The 22,923-nt window shown below is 52.6% G+C and overlaps 9 protein-coding genes across 9 annotated transcripts; 3 read left to right on the forward strand and 6 right to left on the reverse strand.

Annotated features, from left to right (window-relative positions):
• Window positions 1-288: 288 nt before the first annotated feature.
• On the reverse strand, window positions 289-2,274 carry BJX68DRAFT_257916 (GMC family oxidoreductase; the record flags this gene model as incomplete). Its single annotated transcript, XM_071043436.1, has 3 exons — window positions 289-1,035; window positions 1,197-1,436; window positions 1,471-2,274. 3 exons carry the CDS (start codon window positions 2,272-2,274, stop codon window positions 289-291), a joined length of 1,791 nt encoding a protein of 596 aa, XP_070894811.1.
• Window positions 2,275-2,991: 717 nt separating this feature from the next.
• BJX68DRAFT_270886 (major facilitator superfamily domain-containing protein) lies at window positions 2,992-4,928 on the reverse strand (the record flags this gene model as incomplete). The annotated part of the gene is made up of 6 exons (XM_071046808.1): window positions 2,992-3,988; window positions 4,119-4,215; window positions 4,276-4,359; window positions 4,428-4,614; window positions 4,674-4,802; window positions 4,860-4,928. 6 exons carry the CDS (start codon window positions 4,926-4,928, stop codon window positions 2,992-2,994), a joined length of 1,563 nt encoding a protein of 520 aa, XP_070894812.1.
• A 3,898-nt stretch (window positions 4,929-8,826) lies between these two features.
• On the forward strand, window positions 8,827-9,852 carry BJX68DRAFT_245003 (uncharacterized protein). Its single transcript, XM_071041426.1, has 2 exons — window positions 8,827-9,165; window positions 9,235-9,852. Exons 1-2 carry the CDS (start codon window positions 8,981-8,983, stop codon window positions 9,623-9,625), a joined length of 576 nt encoding a protein of 191 aa, XP_070894813.1. The 5' UTR covers window positions 8,827-8,980; the 3' UTR covers window positions 9,626-9,852.
• A 909-nt stretch (window positions 9,853-10,761) lies between these two features.
• Window positions 10,762-11,686, reverse strand: BJX68DRAFT_245005 (uncharacterized protein). The gene has a single exon (XM_071041427.1). It carries the CDS (start codon window positions 11,395-11,397, stop codon window positions 10,834-10,836), a length of 564 nt encoding a protein of 187 aa, XP_070894814.1. The 5' UTR covers window positions 11,398-11,686; the 3' UTR covers window positions 10,762-10,833.
• A 482-nt stretch (window positions 11,687-12,168) lies between these two features.
• BJX68DRAFT_270889 (uncharacterized protein) lies at window positions 12,169-12,804 on the reverse strand (the record flags this gene model as incomplete). Its single annotated transcript, XM_071046809.1, has 1 exon — window positions 12,169-12,804. One exon carries the CDS (start codon window positions 12,802-12,804, stop codon window positions 12,169-12,171), a length of 636 nt encoding a protein of 211 aa, XP_070894815.1.
• A 164-nt stretch (window positions 12,805-12,968) lies between these two features.
• Window positions 12,969-14,137, reverse strand: BJX68DRAFT_168548 (HAD family hydrolase). The gene is made up of 2 exons (XM_071037012.1): window positions 13,918-14,137; window positions 12,969-13,870 (listed from the first exon to the last, which is right to left on the reverse strand). The coding sequence occupies exons 1-2, from the start codon at window positions 13,934-13,936 to the stop codon at window positions 13,134-13,136; spliced, it is 756 nt and encodes a 251-aa protein (XP_070894816.1). The 5' UTR covers window positions 13,937-14,137; the 3' UTR covers window positions 12,969-13,133.
• A 69-nt stretch (window positions 14,138-14,206) lies between these two features.
• BJX68DRAFT_245008 (cyclic nucleotide-binding domain-containing protein) lies at window positions 14,207-16,039 on the forward strand. Its single transcript, XM_071041428.1, has 2 exons — window positions 14,207-14,734; window positions 14,809-16,039. The coding sequence occupies exons 1-2, from the start codon at window positions 14,405-14,407 to the stop codon at window positions 15,511-15,513; spliced, it is 1,035 nt and encodes a 344-aa protein (XP_070894817.1). The 5' UTR covers window positions 14,207-14,404; the 3' UTR covers window positions 15,514-16,039.
• Window positions 16,040-16,905: 866 nt separating this feature from the next.
• On the forward strand, window positions 16,906-19,191 carry BJX68DRAFT_270892 (fungal specific transcription factor domain-containing protein; the record flags this gene model as incomplete). Its single annotated transcript, XM_071046810.1, has 4 exons — window positions 16,906-17,619; window positions 17,682-17,814; window positions 17,893-18,153; window positions 18,221-19,191. 4 exons carry the CDS (start codon window positions 16,906-16,908, stop codon window positions 19,189-19,191), a joined length of 2,079 nt encoding a protein of 692 aa, XP_070894818.1.
• A 195-nt stretch (window positions 19,192-19,386) lies between these two features.
• On the reverse strand, window positions 19,387-22,213 carry BJX68DRAFT_278490 (arylsulfotransferase family protein; the record flags this gene model as incomplete). Its single annotated transcript, XM_071048549.1, has 4 exons — window positions 19,387-19,605; window positions 19,687-20,444; window positions 20,496-21,043; window positions 22,200-22,213. 4 exons carry the CDS (start codon window positions 22,211-22,213, stop codon window positions 19,387-19,389), a joined length of 1,539 nt encoding a protein of 512 aa, XP_070894819.1.
• Between the last annotated feature and the right edge of the window lie 710 nt (window positions 22,214-22,923).

Below are 22,923 nucleotides of genomic sequence, written 5' to 3' on the forward strand. Positions count from 1 at the left end.
AGTCGACTCTGATGGTATTTTTTTTCTGTGTATTTGTATTGTTGGGGGAGAAGTGAGGGGCGATCGACCACCTTGTTTGGACCGCGTATCTTGCTCCGAACCCCCCTTTACTATTAGCATCCTTCTTGTCTTCATCGGAACAGCACCTATTGATTATAATAATGCGCCCAAACCACGGAATAGCGAGTGAATTATGACTTGAGCTCAAGGTCGGATCACGAAGCGTAGACTGCTACGCATTCCAAAGCTACCTATAATGGTCTTATAGATCTGCATAAATCAAAACGTTCAGATATAATCCTCCAAAACCAAATCCGCCGCCCGCTCCGCGATCGCATAAACCGTGCTCTGCGTATTCCCACTCGGAATAATTGGCACAACACTCGCATCAACAACCCTTAGCCCCTTGACCCCGTACACTCTTAGCCGCGCTTCAACGACATCACCCTTCTCCCTCGGCATCATCGCAGACGTCCCCGCCGTATGGTAATTGTTCATACAGGCGTTGCGCACGTAACTTGCGACTTCATCGAGTGGTGCTGTGCGCAGGTTGGGTGGGACACCGGGGCTTCGCTTTCCGACGCCTTCGGGTTTGAGGATGTTGGACAAGGGCGGGGAGGAGGCGACTGTGTCGATGAAGCGGACGTGGCGGGAGAGCAGGTCGACGTCTGCTGGGTGTGAGAGGTATCGTGGGTCGATGAGCGGTGGTGCGGAGGGGGAGGCGGAAGTTATATGCGTTGACCAGCGGGAGAGCGGGTGCGCGAGCATCGCGAAGATGGTCATGTAGTTCTCTGGGCGAGGCGGGTGGCTCGGAGCGACGCCGGTGTCGCGGAAGTCGACTTGCGAGGGGACGATGAAGTACGCGGCCGTCGCCTGGTTGTGGTGGTTTTCAATGAGGTAGCGGAGGAAGGCGGCTCGAGCATTGGTCGCGGCGCTGTTGATGGGAGGATCATCATCGCCGACCTTGTCCTGTTCCAGCTCGGTCAGGGCCAATACATGAGTCCCCTCTCTGAGACCGGTCTCGAGATCCGCAAACTCTGCCAGGGAGACAAGGGCGGGCGAGTAGAAGCCGCTGATGGTGAACGGACCGTGCGGTTGGTCTGGTAATCGCGCATGGCCTTGTCGAGCGCCTCGGGGACCTGTCGAGCGATATCATCGGTGGTCGACCTGTACGAATCCACAACCTCGAAGCTCACGCCGGCCATGAGGTGGTCTTGCAAGTTCTCGCCCACATGCGGATTGTCCACGCGAACAGGGATGGCGAAACGGTTGACGATAGCAGGAGAGCCGATTCCAGAAAGCTCGAGCAGCTTTGGTGTGTTGATTGCGCCCGCCGAGAGGATCACCTCGTGCCCCGCCTTTGCAGTCAGAGTTTCGCCGCCGTTCATCGTGTATTCGACGCCCGTCGCGGTTGGTTCGGCACCTGATGTGCAAGACTCAAGCATCACTCGTCACCTGTGCCCCCGTCACCACGCGGAGGTTGGGCCGGTCCTTGACGGGCAGGTAGTACGCATTTGCCGAATAGCTGCGGGTCTCGGTGACTGGATCAATGGCAAGAGCATTGACATACCCGCCTAGCACGGGGTGACTAGAGAACGGATCCCCCCTCATCGTGTACCCCAAACCCCTGAGCGTACGCACCCACGCACCCGCCGACGGATTATCAACTGCATCGGCGAAAGAAGCTTGGATAGGACCATCCGCCGACCCAGCGACTCCATTCTCATTGACATCCACATACTCCAACCCCAGCTCCTCAATCTTGGCCGGGTCCTTGGGCAGGGTCATCCTGTACACCCTACGATAATACGGCCCGAGAGTGTCCCAAATCCGACCCCTCATTCCCCAATGCCGCCCCCCCTCACCATCGACATTCGCGCGAGAATTCGCAATAAACACCTTCCCATTCAGTCCACTGGACCCACCAAGCTGACGGCCCTGGGGCTGGCGAAACTCCTTCCCGCCGAGTGCAGCCTGTGGCGCGATGTTGAAGCCCCATTCGTTCTCCGTGTTGAGCAGGCCGGGCCTGAGTGCGGGGGTATGCGAGCGCGGGTCGGAGGTCGTGTCGTTGCCGGCTTCGAGCACGAGGATATGCAGGTTGGGGTTTGGGGAGAGACGAGCGGCGAGGACGAGGCCGGCTGTGCCGCCGCCCACGATTATGATGTCTGCTTCGTGGGTGGGGATTGTGGCATCGCTTCTGGGTGTTTCAGCCGTTGATTGTATGTGGTCTTGAGGGGGATGAGGCGATGACAATGCAATGAGCCCGGTGCCCATGAGGATGTAGCCGGGGAGGTACGTTCGGAACCAAAGTAGCTGCAGTAGCAGGACAAGTACGAAGTACATCGGGAAGATCCAAAATGGGAAAGACAGACCGCAAGGGGCGAAACCAAGTTGGACTCGGAAGGGGCGAAAGATTATGGAGCAAGCTGGGTTGGGTACCACTGTCCTTACCCCCTCCCCAGCAGTTGCTGCACTCGACTCTGCACCTTCCCCGTCAATATCCAGCTGACGAGATTGGGCTGTCAGCTTACGGTCTTGCAAACAAAGATAAGCATAAGCCTGGAGATTGATCTGCAGTGTACTTGGCACTGATTGGCGAGTTAAATGGAAGTTGTTTGCGGTGATTTTCTTTGTCTCCACGAGCCAATCTATTTTCTGGACCGCGGGAAATTCGTGTAACATTCGGAATCTCTTTATTGAAAGAAAAGCAAAAAGAAAAGACTCGTAGAGGATGGAGCACAAGCCAAGTGAGAGCAGTTCCGGATGAGACTCAGCAGAAAGTGAGATCTATTCAGCGACGAGGCTGTGAGGAGTTCCAACTGCCTATCAGTTTGTGCTACCCCGTTTGCCCTTATTCGTCCCTGCCAACGTCCCCACCCCTGAGCGAAAGAGACACTCCCAGCTACGGCAGGTGAGGTGGCAGAGACAAGATTCAACAAGGAGGCTCCAAATTAATTCCAACTCGAACTCGTCCATATCAGGTTGTCGTACCTACCGGCCCTCAATCTTACCCCCCTCCACCTCCACCCGGACTTCCCCCGTGCTCACATTCGCCTCCGCCCCTGACTTGGACTTAACCACCGCAGACCCCGACGCCCCCTCAATCCCATACTCGGTCTCCAACTCCTTGCGCAACTCCAGCCTCCTCTCAAACACAACAGCTACCATCCCCACCACACTAACCCCCAACGAAACCCACCACACAACATCCAACGCCCGCGTATACACGTCCGCAACTTCATCCCACCCTGCTTGCTCGCGTCCGCCAGCATCTTCAATGACTCCATGCGCGCGACTGGCGAACGCATATGCCCCCGCCCCACTCACCTCGCTGCGGAGACCGGGATCCGAGATCCGGTGGGTGTTGTCGTCGATGACAGCGTTGAAAATCACTGATGCGATTGTAACGCCCCAGACGTAGCCGAACGTCCGCATGAAGCTGTACGCTGCCGTCGAGGCCGCGACGTCGGATTCAGGGAGCGCGGCCATGATTGCGGGTAGGAGAGCGGGCATTATGAGCCCTGCGCCTGCTGTGGCGAGGAGTTGGAGGACTGTCCAGACGGCGGTGGACGTGTCCGCATCCAGAAGCGTGAACAACCCGCAGGCGAGAGCAGAGAGCGCGAACGATCCGGCGTGGATCGGGATGTATTCGCCAAAGATGCTAAGTAGAGACCCGCCGAGCACGGCGAAGGTGAGGGTACCGATTGCAAAGGGGAGGAAGGAGGTGCCGGAACTTAGCACGGTTGTCCCCTTGACGGCTTGGAAGTAGATGGGGAGGAAGTAGAGCTGGGCCTGGACGATGAAGGAGGAGACGAGGGTGAGAAAGAAGGCGGTTACAGAAGTGCGGTTTGTAAACAGGCGAGGGGCGACGCTCCGGGTTCTGGTGAAGGTCTGTTGGATGTGGAAGATGATCCAGCCGACGACGCCGAGAACGTACATGTTTTGGCAGCTTGCTACCGAGTTTCCGAAGATTCCGCTCGAGACATCGCTGGTCGGCGATTGTGAGTAATACCTCGTAGACGGCCTTGTGGGACGACAAGAAGCGCTAAATCACGGCTCCAATTGCGCTGTTGGAGATTTCAGCCAAGCCAAGGGAGAGTGATTATGGGATACTTTACGGGGTAAGGACGCGTGGCATGAGTTTGAGGATCTCGGCGCAGAGAATGGTCTCCTCGATATACTGGAGAGCCGAAGCCATAAACGCCTCGTTCTGGGCTGAAACGGGTCAGCTTATGTGCGAAAGGAACAAGTGAGGAGGGGGAATAGGTTATAGACCTAGATCCTCGCCAAAGAATGAGACGGCATTTGACAGAACCACAAGCTTCTGGATCACATGGTAGACAGGAGAGTGACGAGACCCTGGAAGAGAATCGACTTAGCAACCGCAAGGCGCAAAGTTTCAACGGGACCCAGCCGGGATCTCATACCATCAACAATCGGATGCTCCGCAAGCATATCAGTGAGAGACGAGGTAATCAGGATACTAAGATTGGGGAGGATCTGAGGTATGTTGTTGGTCAAGAGGGTGCGGAGGGCGCGAACGAAACCAACGCCTTCAGTGCCACGCCGGTCGAACCAGTTGAAGCTATGCATAGTGTACTGAGGTTGCAACATCTAAACAATCGTAATTAGCGATTTGGGTAGGCTGCCAACACCCCAGAAAAAGCTCATACCTGCTTCGATGCAGCCTGAAGAGAGAGAACTGTGTCAGGCGCCGTGTCGAGTTCACATAGATGCTTGCTCGAGGAGACAAAGACATATCGCTTGTCTGGCGCAAGAACTTCAAAGGACCCATCCTTTGCCTGGAATCGAGTGAGCATTGCGCACGTGGTTGTCCCTCGTATATGAGGATGGGGTACCTCGTCAAACTTGCTCTGAATGATCTCAGTCCCGTAGAAGAGATACATCCATGCCGAGACGCGGGTCATCACGGCGCGAAGGAACCAGCCGACGACCTTGAATAGCTGCAGGGAAACATTTAGTGATAGATACGCTCGAAGGCAATCCGCTCGTTACCATTTTGCGAATCATTGAGAAACTGGACGGCACTGATTCGGGAGGTTGAGGTCAGCACTGAACTGAACTGTGGAGAGATTGGACTTTTGCAACTAGCAATTGGACTATCACGACAATGATTTTTGCAGGCTGGGCTAAACGCTCCTTATAAGACTCTTGTTTCTGGTTGAGCCTCTTGGGGACCGTTCCTACGCGGGCCATAGCCTTGTGGGACGCGATCGGTCTCGCCCTTGCGGCCCCGACATTTGACAGCTGATGTGATCCTGCACGAAAGCCGGTCCTAGCGAAAAACGGCATAGAACTTGCTTCTTGCTGACACCTGCAACAATGGCAAAGGTAAGCAGCCCCTCTACTTTTGACCACCCTCAGAGAATTCTGTTGCATTGCGGCTGGCATACCTCGCCCGATTTCACTAGTCACGTTATCTATATGGCTGTCCTTTCATCTGTTGCAAATTCTTTGGCCAGATGGCGCGCACCGAGTTACCCATGCCCCATTTTGGCACGGCACCGCCCACAATTGTATTCATACTCGCGCTGATTACATCTTTGTGGACGTGGCTCTTGGCAACGGCCCAACATAAGTAGAGATTTTGCTACTCAAGCACCTCTGCGTCTCAAGCTATTTTTATATACGTGGAGTCGGATCCTCAGCTATACTTACGGGAGGCGCTAAGGAGGAAATTAGTGGTAGCCTTACAAACATCCAATGAAAGACGCATGTGTGATATCTACAAAATGATATGTTCCACCATCTCTCAGAAGCCTCTGTGTTAGAGTGGTCGGATTGTGTGTGTCACTGGCGAGGCTACTGCCATGGGTGAGGAGAGTTGTCAGTGGTCCCGCAGGCCCACTGAACCAAAGAAAGGCTGAACCATGACTAGAGTAACATTGACTTGTCGTACGAGGACTTTTCCTATGTTTAAGGACGCACCCATATCACATTGCTCAGCGAGTGTGTGGTAATGGGGCAAGTAAGTAATGTCTAGATTTGGGATAAGTTAACTAACTTGTGCGTGATTATATACTTCTAAGTCTCCGCAGAGAAATCATCTAAAAGTTCACAACCACTGTTCTCAATCCGCCGTTATTGAATGTTGACGAAGAGAAGCCTAATGTCTAAGTTCCAACTATAATCTGACGAGTCTGAGGACCTGTGGTATTGGAGATGTTGGACGGTTGACTGCCCGTGAGCGAGCACTCCCCTTTTGTTGAGCTTGGCCAACCATAGGGTGAACAGTTCGTGTAAAACTATTTATTGTAATGAATTATCGCGGGCTCCCATTATTGTACGTGGACAATGGCTTCTCGCACCTCCATTTCAAAGAGGAGCAATATGGTAGCTGTTCTTGAATAACCCCGTCCCGCCCCCCTCCCCCCCCACCAACAAAAAAAAAAACCACGTCTCCCCGTATCCTTATTTATTAATTCACATCAGATCCTTGCAAGGGTGCGAATAGATTACAAGAATAGGAATTTCGGTTCCTAGTGTCCTACCTATACTAGGAGTTGACAGACCGTCACCTAGCAGAGACTGATCTGGAGAGGGGGAGCACCTGAAGTTTCTGGGTGAATTGCTACACTACGGCTATGGATGGCGTTTAATCCAAGTTCTGACTCTGACAGTAGGACTTATATGTGACAAGAGAAAGGATTTTCCTTGTTGGGATAGAAGAAATAATTTCCAGAAGGGGATTGCATGTGGTATAATCTCGGAATGTTTGCATTCCGTTTGATCTTATCGGCATAGAACTACAATACTGAAAGTCAACCACCCTCGGTACAAGTACGCAGTGCCTGCTATACTAATGGCCTAAGAGGAGTTGGTGCCATGGGTAGCATTCCTTACTGGTCAGAAATAGATGCCTGGATCCCAGCCATTGCATCGGTAGACAGCCAGCGCTCGGGCACCCCAAACGACATAATAACCGCAGCCTACCCCTTTTATCTTGCGCAAATAAACGCAGTGGCAAAATGATGGAGATCGCAACATCATATGAGTTGACCACATTTCAACTGATTTTCTTGAGGGCCAACTGCGATCCTATGCTTTGGCATTGGACTCTGGCGTACCCCCCCGAGTTTCAATCAATTTCATGTCAGCTTGGAGTATGATGGCCGCTTACATCTTCCGTTACCGACGCCCTGGGTCGTACACGGTAGAGCCGGCGGGTTTCAGCGGGGCTGTGAATACGAGGAGAAAGTGCTTACTTGCACTTCTAGGGGATGAGGGTCGTCTATAAGAACGTTGCGTTTCTTGATTGCTGCTTCAGGTGCTGCGGATACGACGGCAGGCCTTCGCCAAATCGGAATTGTACCTCCGAGGGCCTGATGTCCGAGGTATATGCATCATACTCCACGAGGGACGTGAGGATTAAGGCCTCGAAGCCCGCATTGCAAAAGTGCCTGGACGACCATGAGTGCCTTATCCCGAGCATTGAAGGTGAACGACTGGCTCTCATAAGTGGTCGAAATGTCTTGCACCAGCTATCCCACCAGAAGCGTGCAATCCTTGACACTGGTCTCCACGACTACGGATATCTTTGGTCTACTTGCGAGGCCTCCTCCTCAATAGAAAATGTGATACTGGGGGGAGGGATACCCCTGCGGGGAATCTACAAGGCCATTTCGTGATTGTTGCAGAATTACGGAGTATGGCGTGATGACACGCTCAGGAAAGACACCCAGCTGGGTGACTGGCTTTCAAGCAGGATGTCTAGAAATTAGCTATTTTCTCCCCTCATGTATCCTGGACTAATCGACTTTCGTGTCCCGGCCACCTGCCTTGCTTGATTCGCCGACAGACCTGCTACAGCTTGAAACCTCTATCTGCACGCTCAGCTTCCCATGACGTAGATAGGAAGAACATCTCCGTACATCAGCCAAGAGTCGACAGAGCGGTTAGCGGACTCAAAAGTACTCCAGAGTAGGATGAAAACAGGGTTCTGGCTCAGATCAAAGGGACGCTAGTTTTAGTTTATTCAGCTTGTCGATCCTAGCCAAGCTAAGCCACTCGGCGAGCGCCCACCCTGTTTCTGATTGGTTCTTGGTCGTCTAGCCCCTCGTTGTACCTAGGCTGAGGGTAGAGCCGAAGCGCTCCTCCACCTGATTGGGTCCGGAGCTGGATTACGGCGCAGGGCTGTGCATTGGCTGCCTGCTGTTGGTGGCTGAGCTTTTCGCCCCCACGTTGCAATGTGATCAACCTGGGGTTTACCCCTGCTGAAATGGCCCAGGACATCGAGCGCATTCGGGGCGACTTGGCAACCCGGGACTCGAATGTGCTGAGCGAGCTGGTGGCAAGGTCTTTTCCTCTGATAGGTCGAAGAAGAAACTACATATGAGATCAGAGTTTACACTCTGCCTGGCTAGAGGGAGGCGTCTCACATGCGCAGCATCAAACGGCACAGTGGAGGGGAGTGGGCGGGAGCTTCGGGGCCATTCCAAAGAAACATCCTACTAACTCTCCCGGCGCTGACTTTTCTACGGAGTAATAGATACTCCAAGCATGGAAAACTTGGCATTAATGCTTATCCGTGCGGCGGGCTTGGCTTGGCCAAGTTGTGCTCCTCGCTGCTACGCCCGCCACCTCCACCTCTTGCAGAATTCATTTAGATACAAAAGTTGTCATGGGCCGACAAACATTGGATAAATCTTGGTTGGATACGCATACGGGAGGCCTTATTCGATGTCATCGTCTGACAAGTTGTGACAATCATTTACCTCTGCGAGAGCTGAAGGATTGAGATTTGACGTCACCTGCGTCCTAAGATCGACGAGATCAGGGTCGTTTGTTTTGGGGGCCATTATCCGTCACGGCGCGTGCTATAAAGCTGACCTGGGGCCTCTCGAAAATAAAAGAACAACATCACAGCCAGGATTAATCATACAATCAAGCCTGTATTCTTTCTCCCTGAGCGGGGAATTAATTCCAATCAGCCTACAATCCGATCCCCCAACTTCTCAAAATGGTTGGCAAAGTCACTGCCACGATGGCCGCGCTGATGATGGCTGCGGTTTCCCGCGCATGGGAAGATGGCGTTGACTGTACCGGCACGTCAGTTGACGCTGCTGAGGGGCTCCTCTATGTCCACGACTCCTCCGGACTCGATGTCTACTGCGATGATATTGACGACACCGTTAGCGCCGACAAGTGAGTCCAGATCCAACACACGCCGCCCATCTTGCGACCCTGAATGTGAAAAGCTGATACCCTGCGCAGTGGCTACTCGTGCTACCGAACAACCTCCGACTCCTCGTCCCTCGGAGACATAGTCAAATGCCCCGGCGACCCCGCGCCCCAGAAAAACCCCGATGGCTCGGACGTGGACGCGGAAATCGCCAGTGGGGTCGTGTCTGCATACTGCAACTCCGCAGGGGACCCCCTGGTCTTCGTCAATACCATCGGCTGTCTCCTGTTCGCGTACTATGAGGCGAACGGGGACCCCGTGGCCGAGGCCGAAGCTGGCGGGCGCGCGGTTTGCGATACGATCTTCAGCGGGGCGTGTACGTATTTCATTGATGTCGCGCCGGCGATTGCGGAGGGGATGGATAAGCCGTGTATTGATGATCCGGGGTCCAATGCTTGTGCCTTTGCCAACCCCGGTAAATAAGGGTGCGTGGGGAGAACTATAAGGAAGGGGCCATGGGGGTTGGTTCAGAGAGGCGCTGCCACAGGATCACCGAAGGGAAGCGATAGGCTTTGAGAGAGATGGTTATGGATGCTTTCTATTGCTGCCGTGTGTAAAAAGAGGAGTCTAATAAAGCCACTTGCTTCGACTCGCGGACCCTGTCTTTAACTAGTCTATGGCAATATCCACTACAAGCAAGTTCATACCGGTCAAAAACGCTGGTCTCATGGTGGTTTATCTTTGAGGGAAGTGTAAACGTAGGAGCTATAGGGGAAAGTGCCATTATTAGATTTACGCAATGTATTCATAGTATTTCAAGTCTGGGTAGCAAGGGAGGTGCTAACAAGGATACTCTACTCCCAGTCTATATTACTTAAGATAACAGCAGTTTCAGGCGTTAAATAGTGATAACCACGCTGGGCCTGCTCATGCCTGTATACGGTAGCCTTCTGCTCCGGCGAGACTGAATATGTGGCACCTTTAAGCCGCTACTTGGTCTGCGGAACACTGAAAACGCTGATTCCGGTCAAGCGGGCCCTAAGGTGTTGTAGACTTGGTTCCTCATGTATTCGGGTGGGTATTCGCAGAAGTCGGGACAACCACGCTTGCTACAGCGTTTGAGAGCCCTCAGCCGTAGAGTCAGCAGCACTACGATGCTGTAGAGTAACAGGATCAGACACTGTACAAGCGGCGAGGGCAAGCTCGTGGTGATAATGCTGCAGGGACTCCAGATGCTAGTACCATAATAGGCGACTGTTCCTTCCAGCAGAGATACTCTATAGAGGGGAAGGAGAGATAGGCGGCATTGTGCAGCAAATATCTCCACTAGTCGCCCATAGCTGTTACTAGGAGAGATATCTTCCTGGTCAGCCCCGTGGAACCCCCTGTAGTCACCACCACTCCTACAAACACAGCAAAACCCACGGCTACGACTACAAGGACAACCACGAAGACCGCTCTAGCCCGACTGAGTCGGTTCTAGGTGACTGGACTTCTCAGGGTCGCTATGAAGAAGGCTGGGGCGTAAGAGTGTTGTCCTGGCGACTTTGTAAAGTGCCTTGGTGGGCATTTCCCTTGGCGCCAATATTGCATAGAGTACGACAGTGTAGTTGGAGGATGCCTGGTATGTGTGTGATAGACGTATTGCGGTTAGGTGTTATGATATCGGTATTGTTGATTGAGAAAACTGCCTATATCCAGGATGCCTCTTCCAAAATCTGCAATGCGATGTCTGTAACATTCCGGTCCCTCGTCGGAACTCGACAACCCCAATCACCCACGTCTCTCTCAAGAACACCCGCCATCCTGCGACTACTCGCCAAATGGGCATCCAGGGTACTCCCAACCTCTCTCCCCAGCAGCCTGTCCAAAACAACCTCATCACCCGCTGTAAGAATAAACGCTCTCATCTCAACTGGCCCCACGTCACTACCCCGATCCTGGTCTTCTAAAGCCTCCTTCTGAACAGCATCCTTGATGACACGCTGAATAGCCTCGTGCTCTAAAACAACCGCCGTCCCAGAGAGAATAAACTTCTGACAGCCGCGAAGCCGATAGTAGTTACTGACCAACGCGGTGAGGTTGCGGAGTAGTAATTCAGACCCTGATTCCTCTGGATAGACCATGTCGAGGTTATCAATGTCGATGTGGGCGTGTGGTATTCCACGGCTGTTTAGCTGCGCGTGCATTTCGTTTGCGATGGTTGTTTTGCCGACACCCGAGCGGCCGGAGATGAGGATGACTTGGACTGTCATTTTCACGCTTTTGCCCAAACCACGAAATGAAGATAGATTTTTGCCGCAGGGAGGGATGATTGATAGGGGTAATTAACCGGGAGCTCCTGCAGGTCGTGCTGAGGCCTTCCGAAACTGGCATTGACCCAGGTGAGCCTTGGTTTGTGACTAATTCATCAAGCCAGCTGCGAACGTTGAGAGATTCCACATACCTATCCACTCTCAAATTCCGAACTCACTGGGTAATCTTTTCTATTGATGCTTCTCACGGCCGGTGTATTGGTTGCAGGGAGATGAAGTAAAGGGGAGTATCTCGTTCGGCTCCAGGAACGTCCTAGACCAGCCGCTAAATAACGCGAGGGCTGCCTGTATGCCTTGTGAGTCATCCCTGCCTTGGCCCCCTCCTTAAGCGACAGAGTCAGAATCATTTTGAGACATCAGCTGGGGTGGTCGACTAACTGAATCGTCTTTCTCTTAGTCTGTTTCCACTGCTAACTGATGGACTTCCTAAGACAGCGGGAATCTCTGGCGAAATTCAGGGACTCCGCGAATGGACATGAGCACAATTCTATCTCCGCATAGCTCTGTTCGAGCTTCACGCGAAAAGCCCTCAGGGACTAGGTGGATACGTCGCTATCAGCGTCTTGGAGTCATGGCTGGCTCATGGGTATCATCCTTGGTTAAATCCATGTGGCAAGTGGCTTCGCGATTAGAGACACTTATACTTGAGTAGAGAGGTTCTTAGTAAGTAGAGAAAGTCTCGCTTTTATACATATACCCCAATGGGAAAACTTAAGCAGCGAGCAACCCCCAGACCGCCCAAATCGCCCACACAGCATGCGCACCCGCAATCACACCAAAGGGCTCGATCGCATACTCCCCGCCGACCCATCGACTCCAGCTATACATAGCCAACGCACTCGCATGAAACAGGGCAAAGCACATACCCACCACACGTCCGACCTTTGTGTGCCGGATATGATAGTCGCGGAGGAACCAGCAACTCAGGATATACGGGAACAGGAGGGTCGCATTCTGGCGGACGAAGAAGCGCGTTGCGGGGTGGCTGACGTCGGAGCGGTTAGGGAAGAGGAGAGGAGAGATTGTGTAGAAGGCGAAAGAGTCGAAGGACTGCACTGCGAGCGCTGAGCCGTAGAGGAGGCGGATTGAGAGGGGTTGGGGTGGAGTTTCGTTGGTTGGCTGGGAAGGGTTAAGTCTGTTTGCTATCGAGAGGGTTCGTGGTAAGCGATATGTGGTAGGCTTACCATGTTTTACTATCTGTTGCAAGTCGAGGAAAGGTGGTAGAATCCAGGCTAGCAGGAGATGCGTGGTGAGTAAGAATGGATTGTGGTCTGCGATGTCGAGGGGTAGAAGACTCGGGTCACGCGTCTGGATACGAGACGGTTCATCGGCCAATTGCATATTCATTATTTTAGAGCGAACAAAGACATGACACAAGTGCGTAAAGACCCATGGCGCTATTAATTCGTCTGTTCAACAGACCTAGCCGCTTCAAAGTCCGAAGATTAATGAGGTGTATTATGGTTCGGCATGCCTGCCACGGACAATATATATCACACTCAAATGCAGCAGCATATAAGCGGCAGTTTTTGTTTCCCTTGGACCTTCATGTATTCAAAGCGTCACACCATATAATCCAAATAATTGATGTGGCAAGAATATGAAATACCTGTAACCGCCTGAAAAGTGTCACCATCTTACGGCACTTAGCAACCGATCTCCCAGATACCGCTCGTCTAAACCACTGTCCCATCTTGTAGCAACTTTTCAACCTCAGCGAGCTCGTTGACCTGGTAGACACCGTCACCGGCCGCTCCACTTGGCATCGCTGCCAGGTGAATACAAAGGATGCCTTCGTTTGTTGCAGGTACAATATCCCGCTCCATGCTGTCCCCAATATAGACAATGTCGTCGGGCATGACATTCAGGTGTTCTAGAACGCGCAAGAAGAAACCAGTCGTCTTAGTGACCTTGAATTGATTGGTGGTGGCAAGATAGTCAACATATGTCGCGATACCAAGCTGAGTGAGCGTCCATTCCTGGGCGTCTTGCGGTCCCTCCGTGATGACAACAATCTTCTTCCCTAAACATTTGAGTCTCTGCAACAGACTAAGTGCGCCAGCCTTAAGCTTGAGCGAGGCGGCAAGAGATGACTCGTAGAGCGTCAAAAGCTCTTGTACGAATTCATCATCAATCGAAACCTCAAACGATGCCAGCAGAGTAACAAATCGCTCCCTCCGGTAATCATGCGACAATCTACCGTCTGAGAAGGAGTGCGAGGTCTTCTCGCGTAGGATCAAAGCATACTGCGCTTGGAGAAGCGTCGTTGATACTGCATATCGCTTGGAGATAGCAGAAAAGACACTTTTGCTTGCAGCGCCAGAGGCATGGCGAAATTCGTGTAGGGTGTCATCGAGGTCGAATCCGACCCATGTGGCCGATGCGAGACGTTCGCGATAAAGACATTCGGTGTCTGCCTGGCGTCAGCTGGTGCACTTCAAGGACAGATCAAATGTATACCTGTTGATATTGGGCCCATCTTGACAAAACCTCAGGTTCGTGATGTCTATCAGGCGAAGTAATGGAAGCAAATGAACTGATGACTCAATGTGTTCTGAGAAGTGTGCCTCTGACATTTCCCTTGGCTGCTCTTGGCCCCAAGGCTTACGCCTCGAAGAGTGGTCCTCAGTGGGCTGGAGTGGGCCGATGGGGCTAAGAGGGTGGGGGACGGGGCAACGGGGCAACGGGCGAGTTCTTTTCTCACCCGCGGGTTGTAGTTGGTGTGCGCCATAATCGCCATTCTTGCGTGCTTTATACCGGATGAGAGCCCGATGAGTGTGCCTCGTCTTTTCGCAGCGTCCAACCCGCGAGCTATAGGTCTGTGTTTTGGACCTCTACTCAAAAATCTCGACTCATCAACAGTTCCCCTTTTCGTTTTAATAAGTACCCGCAATATTATCCCTATATAACAAATCGGACTTTTTAAGCGCATGTGCACTCTGACAAGATGAGTTCGCTTCAAAAGCTCCTCCACTGCCATTCACCTGAGTCTAGAACTAGCATCTTTCCTGGCATGATAGACTATACGACATTGTCCCAACAGATACCAAAAGAGATCCTAGTTCGACGAAATTCAGTTTCCGCAGAGTCTGTCATACCGGGCCAGCGCACCAATAATGGGCTATCGGCGACTGCCTATCCAAAAACGGAAGAACAGAAACGTCGTCTTCTTTCCGTACTGAAGAGTGTTTTTCTTTTCTCCGGCCTGGACCGGGAGCAGTACTCGCAGGTCGTGAACGCTTTTGTTGAGAAAGTTATCGCCAACCAGGGAACAGAGGTATGATGCCTTGGCTGCCCGGCTTGAGCCTTCGAGCATCGCAATATCAGAACAAACACGCTAATCCAGCCTAGGTTATCAGACAAGGTGACGTCGGGGATTACTTCTATATCGTGGAGAAGGGGAATTTTGACTTCTACGTGAGGCATGCGCCTCCCGCTCAAAGCGACTACAGCAAGGGCCACAAGGACGGGTCAGCCACCGCTGGGGACTACTTTGGCGAGCTTGCTCTGATGTACAATGCACCCCGCGCGGCAACCGTGGTGTCGGCAGAGCACGAATGTATCTTGTGGGCGCTCGATGGCGCGTCCTTCCGCCAAATCATCGCCGACTCCAATTTCGCCCGCCGTCGATTACACGAAACATTTCTGGAGAGTGTGCCGCTATTGTCAAGCTTGACTGCGTCTCAGCGGACCAGGATTGCCGAGGCGCTGGAGGCCAGGACGTACTCTGCAGGCGCAACTATAGTAAGACAAGGGGACGCTGGCACCTCGTTCTTTCTCCTCGTGTCAGGCGAAGCCCGCGCTTATAAGGCCGGCTTCCCCGGATGTGTCATGACGTATCATAGGGGCAGCTTTTTCGGCGAACGTGCCTTTAGGAAGAACACCCCTCGGGCAGCCACCATTATTACCGTTACAGACGTGATTGTGGCGACGCTTGATCGCGAGGCCTTTTTTCGGCTGCTGGGTCCCGTTGAGGACATTATGGGAAAGACCGCGTATGCGGGTATTGTCAATGATGAGGAGGAAGCACGACCCGGTGAGGCCGGACCGGGATGATGGCCGGATGGAGCTTGATCTGGCAGGTCCCGGCGTCATAAAACCACACACCGGATGTATCTGGATTCAATTCTTGTCTACGTTTCAATTCAGCTCCCCATTATCTCCGGCCGATTTATTCACCGTTGAGCAAACCTGTGGATAGAGACCCCCTGCGTTTGACCGGGAAACAATCAGGTGAGACGCCATCATGTCTCATAATACGCCTGAGATGCATTCCTATTGTCCACATATATTCGCCTGGTGTCGGCTCATCACTCCACGCGGTGATGATGGAACATTAGGGATAGCAAATCAAGCTGTAAGACCTGACCAATGACTGGCACATCAGAGACACGCCATCGCTCTCTCCATGACGGTTTTGGAGCCAGTCATAATGGTCTGATTGATCTCTTTGGCCGTTCCGATTCACTCACCTGCGAAACGAAAGTTCTCGGTGTACCATAATTTTCTCGTAATACGAATTAAACCAAGCAATATCAACATGAGGCAAATGAGCACCTCTGCTATTTAGCGTAGGGAGCACACACACGGCGTGATATTAATGAGGTGTTCTGGGTACAAAGCGGCAAACATGGCCTGACTGGAGAAGGGTGATCTTGTGGGCCGGCTGAGATTAGTTCTTGCCCGAGCTGCTTTTCCTTGGCTTGGGCACCGGCGTCGGCCGGCGCCGTAGATGGCGCAATACTATGCGTGTGATAAGGCGCAGCTAGGCATATGCGCCGGCTCTGTTCAATTGGGTGGTATTATCTATACGTCTTCGCTTGGATACTTTACCAAGTCTTTGCCGCTCAGATCGAACTATACTTTATGCGTCATGGCAAAATCGTCCTGTTCGGGCACCAAAGACGGGGCCCCACTCTGTAGAGGGTAATTAATTGGAAACAGAGCACGTATGCAGACTCATGTTGATGCTCCATGGTCCCGCGCCCCGCGTCTCCTGGATTGCCGTGTACTCCACCGGTCTCGACCACGAGGTTACAGTATGTACCAGGCCGAAGCCGGTCGCATGTCTTGGCAACCACCCGTCCTCACCGCCGTGATAATCAACATCGCGCCAGTTGGCATGTCCAGTGACTGCCTGAATCTGCAAACCTGCCTCGGCTCCAGGCATACAGGATGGATTTAATTAACGAGCTCCGTGTTTCCCAACGACAGCCAAAGGCTTGCAGAGGTAAGCTCTGTGATGTTGCATCCACCACCTCTTTGCACACGCTAGCAGTGATTTCCACGCGCTCTCTGTTTGGTGGACTCTACGGTTTTGCGTCTTGTATAATAGAATAACTAACCTCGACGCTAGAATGTACCAGACGAAAGGTCCGATGTGACAAAAGAGATCCCTGTACGGGGTGTGTGAGAAGGTCAACAAGATGCACCCGAGAGACTGTGCGCATGAGCAAGGCAGACACTATTCATCATGATCAGATCAGGTTTCTCCGACAGCTGGCGGAAAGACTAGAGACGACCCGGGACGTAAATGTTACTCTTGCGGACCTCCGTCATCGCATACGGACGCTCGAACATGGCCCGCTGGCGACTGCAGAGCCGCTCGCCTCGGTCTTTTACACAGAGCAACTTACTCCAGACACCGCAACATCTGCAAGCCCAGGTTTAGAACCCAGTCCACAAACTGATTACAAAGTATCGGCTTCTACTGAACGCCCGGCAGACGCAGGCGAGATCGCCACAACGCAACAAAGCAGAAAGCCATCTGACAACGGCAATCTGCAGAATAATGCCAACACCCATCGAGAATCTGGGCCAAAGATTGACACGATAGAGTTCTTGGCTTGGGGCCGACACACCGGGAAATGTTTCCCCCATCGCACGTGCGACTGTCGCTCTATCCGGCCCTATGCCGAGATCGTATCTATAAATGCCGACCTCGGATGGGCAGGTATCAGAAGAACTCGCTACGAGCTTCCGCAAACTGCACTGCTGGCGCAGAGCGACGCGAGGTGGTTGGTTCGATTCCATTTGGACTACATCCTCTGGCATCATAATGTGTTTCATGCTCCAACGTTTCTCATGCAATGCGAGGAGTTTTGGACTGCTGGCACAGTACACCATCCTTTGTGGGCAGCCCTCTATCTCTCTGTTCTTGCGGTGGGTGATGTTCTATGCTTTGAATGCCAAGCATCCTATCTCACCATCCTTGATGAATATAGGTATCCGCATGGTCAGTACTCAATTCCCCGGGGCACCAGGCAGATATACATGTCAGTGAGGGCACGGTTACCGACCTTTTTCGAGCAATGGTTTCGACACTCTATGATGGAAACTTTCTCGAGAACCCGTCACGTAAGTACGCACCTGATATGCCCGGACTGTCGTGAGACTGCCTAGGGATGGTCTCCGATCCTAACCATCGCGCCCTAGTATACTCCATCCAAGCCATCACTTTGTCAACACGAGTTGCCCATAACCTTGGGCTGAGCGATTTCAATGCTACAATGGTGGGTGCCGCGATCCGAATGGGGCATTGTCTAGGTATACACAGAATTGCGAACGACGTTGAGGGAACGGGAATCACAACAGATGAGGCTCACTATCTAGTGGTGGAAGCCGAGGTTGGGAGACGGTGTTGGCTGCAGCTCCTCATCCAGGACTATTTCCAGGTATCATTCACGGAGACATATAGTAAGTCGAGGATTGAACAAAGTAATCCGAGACATAGGGTGCGTGTGCCAGCTAATCACAGCCGCAGTGATTCAACCGTTACATTTTTCCACCAGGCGGCCTCGAAACTGCCATGACGAAGACATGATCGAACGGGATGACCAGATACCGACCATCAACTCCTATATCAGAACACTGTCGCGGATAGCCTTAATCATGCCTGCGTTCCTGGACGGCCTCGGGAACGCGCAGAGCAAGTATTCCCTCGAGGACGCCTATAAAGTCGTCATCTCATCTGAGCTGCAGCTTCGGGCGGTAATCAACGAGATTCCCACTTTTCTTCTGCCATACCACCCTGACACCACAGCACCGAGCACCATGCCTGGCTGGGTTGCTGTCGCAAGACGAAGCCTCTCCATAAGTGTCGCCGACAAGATCATAATGATCCACCGCCCTGTGATCTTCCAGGCATTCCAGGCTTCGCCTCATTCTCGTACTCGTAAGATTTGCCTCTCCGCTGCCAGATCCATCCTGCACGAGTACGCCGCGGTTGCGAATGGGAACGCGCCGTCGCTATGGACGCACTCGGCGTTTTGTATCACGGGGGTAATGGTCGTGGGCCTGGAGCTTCTCTTTCGCGATATCCACACCGACGATGAAGCAAGCAGGCTGCGCGCGACTCTTAATGACACCGCCGCGCGACTACGGACACGAAAGTGTGATGTGATTGCCGAGAGGGGAGCGGCGCTGATAGACACTTTTCTTGAGATGGAGGAACAGCTGGTCATCAAGGTTATGCGGCTGTCTTTGCACGGCGCCTCGGCTCGGACGGTCCAGCTTGGCCTGGTAAATGAGATCATTGAGAAGAGCGACATTGTCGCCAAGTTCCTCGCGCTCAGCCCGGAGAAAGCTGGTGCTCAGTCGGCGCGGACAGATCCCCAGGTCGAAAATTGGGAACAATGGCCTGCTTGGTTGCCAAGCGAGTTTTCTGGCGAGCCTGAGCTTCTTGACACACATTTTATCCCTGATTACCCTCCAACGGAATGGGAGCTCGGCTGAGTATCTGGTCATCACCTCGTTGATCCCGTGTGATTTTCAAGGACTCAGAAAGCAACCCTATCCTCATGGGAGCTTAATTCTCCCGTATTGTATATCAATAGACACTGCAAAGGAAACTATTTGACATTCGTGGGTCAAAACCCAGGCTCCTGACACGGAGGCCACAGCCGACGAGAGGGAGTTGGAACTCTCCGTTTACAAATCCCTCAATATTTCTTGTGCACCACCTTCGCTTTCCTTTCCCTTCCCCTTATATCCCAACCAATAGGCTGGGACCGCAAGAACCTCCTGAGACTCGACTAGCACTTCACCAGTGGCGCCCAGGGCCAGAGCTGAAATCTCCCCTATCCCCGGGCCTTGAGCCGGTAGTCTGGCAACGGTCTCAAACCCGGATCGCTCAACTTCGATGGCTCGCTTCACACTACTGCCATAACCCGTCTCCTCCCTCCAACTGATTCTCCAACGTCGCGTCCGAGTATCACCATTCCAACTCACATACACGTTGATTCCCCCATCTTCGATCTCCTCGGCGAAGATTGCGGGTGGCTCGGGTGAGAAGCCCGTCCAGTTGTAGCGAAACGCACGATAGTTCTGCACATTGCCCTGCAGGATGCCGCTCTCCAGGAAGGCATGGAAGACGGGTTCGCCGTCAGGTGTGTACTCGGTCACTTGCCCTTCGGAACCCCAGTTGATCAACGCGTTTCCCTGTGGTAGAGTCTGCAAGGATCCCTGTGACTTTGCCAGGATCTGCTCGTCTGGCGGGAGAAAAGCTCGCTTGAGCGTTGCTGTTTTGGCGGCGTGGTCGAGTGCTATGTATTTGCCCCGTGAATAGGGATAGATCTGGACCTCCTTGTCACCACCACCCGCAGCCTCCGAGCCGTACACCGAATTGTCGAAGAGCGAAATGAACCCGTGTGTGTCGTTACCTTTGGATAGATACCGCGCATGATGCTGGAATCCAAATGCCACATCTGGACCCAACTCAAAGTCGGAGTATTCCCCGCCGAGCCGCCAAATGATCGACCCGTCCGTACCGTTGAGCTTGTAGATTGTAGATGCGTGTCTTGCCGAGAGCAGATAATGGCCATCGTCGCCCTTGGTGATTGAATTGATGTGGAAGTAGTCCCAGGCAGTCGAGCTTGTATAGCCTGATCCGGCTTGTCCCAGCGGCAGGGGAAGTGCCGTCTCGTTTGGGGAAACATGGTCGAGACTCCTCCATTCGAAAAGCACGCGGCCCGTTTCGATATCCACCTCTACCCTTGTGTTAGTTTGAATGACTCTCGTCAAAGATAGGCTGGACTCACCTTGAAACCGCGCGTCAACAATCCACGTCTGCCCCTCTTTCCCTCCATAGGCCTCGAGGTTCCTCTGCAGCGGATGGTAAATCTGGAACAGCGCGGTGGTCTCACTGATGATGATGAATTCATGTTTATCGGACAGCATGTGGTTCCCCGCTCGAACCTCCTGGATATTCTGATACCTGTTGTTCAGGATGGTGTGATGGCCATGGCCGTGGCCGTGCAGGCTGTTGTGTGCGCCCTCAAAGGCAAAGAGGACGTCCTCGCCCTTCCACCTCGCCGTTTGGAAGTTGCCGGCCCAGGTTGAAATGTAAGTGTAGCCTGACCAGACAAGGTCGCCTTCGTCTGTTAAAATGTAGGGGCCTTGCTGCAAGGGGCCGTGGTCATCGAAGTTAGTAGACCCCGTGAAGGGTGCTGCGAACAGGTATCCTGGTTCGCATCTCCCATTGCACGGAATGGTGACATTAAGATGCGGTGGTGTGAGATCAGGGCGGCTTCGGTAGGTTCCGTCTGCAACGCTAAAGACGGGCAAAGTGGCTACGGCCAGTGCTAGGCTGTAGAGTAGGGAAGCCATGAGTTCAATCATAACTAGGTAGATACAGCAGACTGCATCACTGACAGTTGCAAGGATGCTAAAAATATGGGAGAAACACTCTTAGAAAGGAGGAGACGGGACATTGCACTTCAGGCTAGCTTCACCGGCTTCGGAAACGGGTGAGATCGAAACTCGTCCGATCATCGCACCACATCCTTGGGAATCTACTACCGAAGGGACGTCTCAGGACTGGCCGCATCCTGAGCATGTTGTCTCATTGCGGGAACAAATCGCGCAATCCTATCAAAACATCGCATCATGGCGGGCCTAGAATGCGTGCCTCAGAGTGGGAGGAACACGCTTCTGTTCCCTCGCATTTGAGTCCCTGGTCGAACCTTAACGAGACGGACTAATACAATGGAATGCGGAGAAGACAGGATTAGACAGTACTAACGTTCCTCTTATCACATCGTCTTCCCTTGACTACTGCACAATCTCACCTTTCAATGGAGCGACCTCCTCCCCCACGAATTACCCGGGACAGTGCCCGCCCCAGCCTCAGACCCATCCTGATAAAGAAACAACAACGGCAACGGGTCATTCGTCCACTTCAGCACACGCTTGGTCCGCGATTTCAACAGCGCCCAGCATGTACACAAGCACCGGCAGCGCGATCCTCTGCCACCGCACTGCCACAAAGGTTCCTTTAACCGGGATCCTGCCTAAGGCCGAGGAACTCAGATCCGAGGAGTCATAGAGGAGGTCGAACTCGGCCTCGCGGAAGGTCTTGGAGATTGCGCGTGCGACACTCTGCGTGATACAGTTGACCTCTCCTGGTATGGAGAGCTGGTACGAGCCTGGAGGCTCACTGCCCGCGAGGTCACCGCGGTTTAAAATTTAGGAAGAAAAGATTCATTTCCTAATCATTATCGATTTAACCTCTAATTTTTGTACATTTATTATTAGAATTAATGTTATAATACCATGGTATAATTAGTAGGTTGGCAAAATTAGTGCACGGGGACTTTTATCTAAGAACTGTAGGTTTTAGTTCAGAGCCCGCAGAGCCATGTCGATACCTGCGGATTTTTCCAATAGTACCTTGGTTGTTTATAACATGATCTACGAATTAAAAAGTCAGTATTTCACGGCAGATGACATGCTACTGATGGAACAGTAGGCAGGCCATGGCTGTGACAAACCGGGAGAGAATGGGACATGGGATCAGGATTAACCTCACAGGATGACTCGTATTGTAGTAAATACAAGACGTACACGCAACTATATAGACATCCGGGGAAGCCATCCCAGGCAACCCTCCACTCAGCTTTCTAACTATATATCTTGTTCAGCATATACGGCGTACCATCTGGGGCATACATGTTTATCTACTATCGGAGCAAGGCTCAGCCGGTCTCGGCGAGCGCGCTAGAACCCTGGTGGTCATATTCAATCCTCTCGATTCAACAGTCAAATCAGGCGTTGAAACTATGCGGCTCCCCACGATACCCGGATTAGTGCTTCAGCCTTCTACAACTACCATGTTACTGACGTACACGACTACCAGTATGAGGCTAGGATGCTTCTAAAAGGCCGATAAACTCGTTCATAGTCCCGATTAAGACACCCGTCGCCAAGCAGTTCGCACCTGGCCAGGAAATTGTACATCGTTCGTGGTGCGGCGGACGACCGCACATTTTAGTCGTCGCGGCTCTTTCCACTGGGCCCAAATGGAACCATGAATCCCAGGGACTCAAAATGACCGCGAGGATGAGTTTCTTGAAAGCACGAAGAACCCCTGCTGAGAATGTATAGCTATGGACCAGTGGTTGCCTAAATTCGAACCTGGCTCAATCTGCCACTGTAAAAAGTTCTCAAGTCTATTCTATAACCAATGTA

The sequence above is a fragment of the Aspergillus pseudodeflectus genome, assembly GCF_044049435.1.
Source record: "Aspergillus pseudodeflectus strain CBS 756.74 chromosome Unknown BJX68scaffold_54, whole genome shotgun sequence".
Lineage (NCBI taxonomy): Eukaryota > Fungi > Ascomycota > Eurotiomycetes > Eurotiales > Aspergillaceae > Aspergillus > Aspergillus pseudodeflectus.